Here is a 2,338-nt window from a genome sequence, read left to right as displayed (position 1 = left end):
GTTTAGCGCTGCTTCCGGATGTGCCGACGCAGCCGTGGAACGATGAATACACCGGTCGGAAATTGAAGTCTGATGCGCATGTAAATTTGATGGAAGGGCCTATCACGAAACAGAAAAAGCATGCAAAATTATAGACAGGAGGAAAGGCAGTATAGAACTCATGTGTGTAAAACGGTGGAGGCAAGGTAAAGATCTTTAGGCCTTGTTCGGTTACGTGTGGATCCGAGTGGATTGAAGGGATTTGAGGGGGATTTAAACCTCTTACAAGTCAAAATACATCTCAATCCATGCCAATCCCCTCCAACCCTCTTCGGAGGAGGATTAACCGAACAAGCCCTTAGAGAGAAGATGGACAGGGATCACCTAGAGGCAGAGGAGCAGCCGAGTCCCATGGAAACTAATCAGGCCATCTTTCCCGTCCAGCCACGGCTAATTCATACATGTAACTCCGGCGACCGGATCACATTGTTGGCGTCGGTTTCTCCGGAGCGAACACCTCAGCCTCCTAAGAGCATCTCCAACAGGCGCGGCAAAAGGCGCGCTCGCGCGGTACAATTGCGTTTTAGCGCGCGCCGGTTGATTCCGCGCGCTCCAGCGGTGGCGGGAACTTACCGCGCGCGGGAAGCGCTTGCGCGCGCACGGGAGAAAGCGGCACGCGGCGCGGTAGATTTGGCGCGCCGCTTACCGCGCGCCTATAAATTGCCGCGCCCGCCACGCGCACCGCACACAGCCACGCGCCCTCCCCTCGCAAGCTCGCCGCTTCGCAGCTTTTCGTGCCACCACCGCACCACCATGCCGCCGCGCCGCCGGGGTGCTTCGGGCTATCGCGGCGTCCGCGCTCGCCCCAACGGCTGGTTCTTCGCCGAGATACGGTCCGGCGACGTGCGGCTCGGCCTCGGGACATTCCGGAGCGAGCACGAGGCGGCCCGCGCGTACGACGCGGCGGTGTGGCGCTTGGACAGGCCCCGGTCGCAGATGAACTTTCGGGACGTCTTCACGCGCGAGCAGGCGCAGCGCGTCGCCCCTCCGCCGCGTCTCATCACCGACCTCGACCATGCCGACCATGCTCGGCGGCAGCGCCGCCTCCTCGTCGCCGAGGAGGACGAGCGAGCCATGGCGGAGTGGCGCCGTCGCCACCCGGAGGACGTCGCCGACGAGCAAGCCTACTGGGCGGAGAGGACGGCAAGGCGCCGTGCGGAGCGGGCTGACCGGCGTCAGCGGAAGGCATTGGCGAACGCGCAGTGCGACATAGTTTCAGCAGGTGGGAGGTCGTTCTTCACGGCCGACGATGACCGTTGGGACGACATATGGCTCTCAACCTCGGACGACACCGACGAGGATGATGATGATGATGATGGTAGCGACTTGAAGTAGTTTCTATCTATCTATCTATGCCGTAGTAGTGGCTATCTATCTATGTATGTCGAACTATCTATCTATGTATGTTGAACTATCTATCTATCTATGTAAAAATATATTGAATCGTTTTTTTATCTATGCAAAAAAAAAAAATGTTCGCGCGCTGTATTTTTACCGCGCCTGCTGGAGCTGCGCGCGCGGCTTTACAGTGCGGCTGCTGGAGCAAACGCCGTGCGCCGCGCCAAACCAGGTGTTGGGCGCGCGCCAAATCAGTTTTTAGCGCGCGGCGCGTTCGGCGCCTGTTGGAGATGCTCTCTGGTGCTTCCGCCGCTGCCAAGGGATCCCCAAGTGAGAGGCGCTGACTCCTTGCATGCATCAAGCTGGAAGTACGCCCTCTCCATGCGTGTAGTTGCACGATCTGCTCAATCTCCTCTCCTACTTCCGTTCTCTTTGACTCTTAGCTTGCTAATCTTCTCCAGGCTTTAGAAGAGTACGTGCCAGCAAGGGCTGGTGAAAGAAAGTTATTAACATTCCTACAATGTTTTGCTTTGGTTTTTCTTTTTGCAAATATGTTTTGCTTTGGTTTCAGATCGTGCTTTTTGACCGATTCTCATACCTGACGTTGCATGCAGTGATTTCAGAAATAATGTACGATCTGTTTGTGCTAACCAGGAAGACACAACGCCTAGGCATGTGTTAGCCAAATAAACATGATCAGCTCCATGTCAGGCTCCGTGCGTCGCGTGTGTGTATTTTGGTTAGTTCGATCAGGTCGGCAACAGCGGCTACGAGGCCTACGGCGCGAGGAAAGGGGGTTCGTGATGGGCGTGTGCTCACCGGATGGCACACGGTGGCCGGTGAGTGGATTAGGAGCAGCAGCGGCGATGACCGGAGTCGAAGAAGGTGGCAGCGACCTGAGACGGACGAAGGTTGAGGACGGGGAAGCAGCGGGCGTCCCGGTGGCTTCCGGCCCGATCTC

General features: G+C 57.3%; 1 protein-coding gene across 1 annotated transcript; it reads left to right on the top strand.

Annotated features, from left to right (window-relative positions):
• The first annotated feature begins 792 nt into the window (after positions 1–792).
• Positions 793–1,374, top strand: LOC123157846 (ethylene-responsive transcription factor ERF071-like). Its single transcript, XM_044576034.1, has one exon. It carries the CDS (start codon positions 793–795, stop codon positions 1,372–1,374), a length of 582 nt encoding a protein of 193 aa, XP_044431969.1.
• The last annotated feature ends 964 nt before the right edge of the window (positions 1,375–2,338 follow it).

The sequence above is a fragment of the Triticum aestivum genome, chromosome 7B (assembly GCF_018294505.1).
Source record: "Triticum aestivum cultivar Chinese Spring chromosome 7B, IWGSC CS RefSeq v2.1, whole genome shotgun sequence".
Lineage (NCBI taxonomy): Eukaryota > Viridiplantae > Streptophyta > Magnoliopsida > Poales > Poaceae > Triticum > Triticum aestivum.
This window is presented reverse-complemented; position numbering and strand designations above follow the sequence as displayed.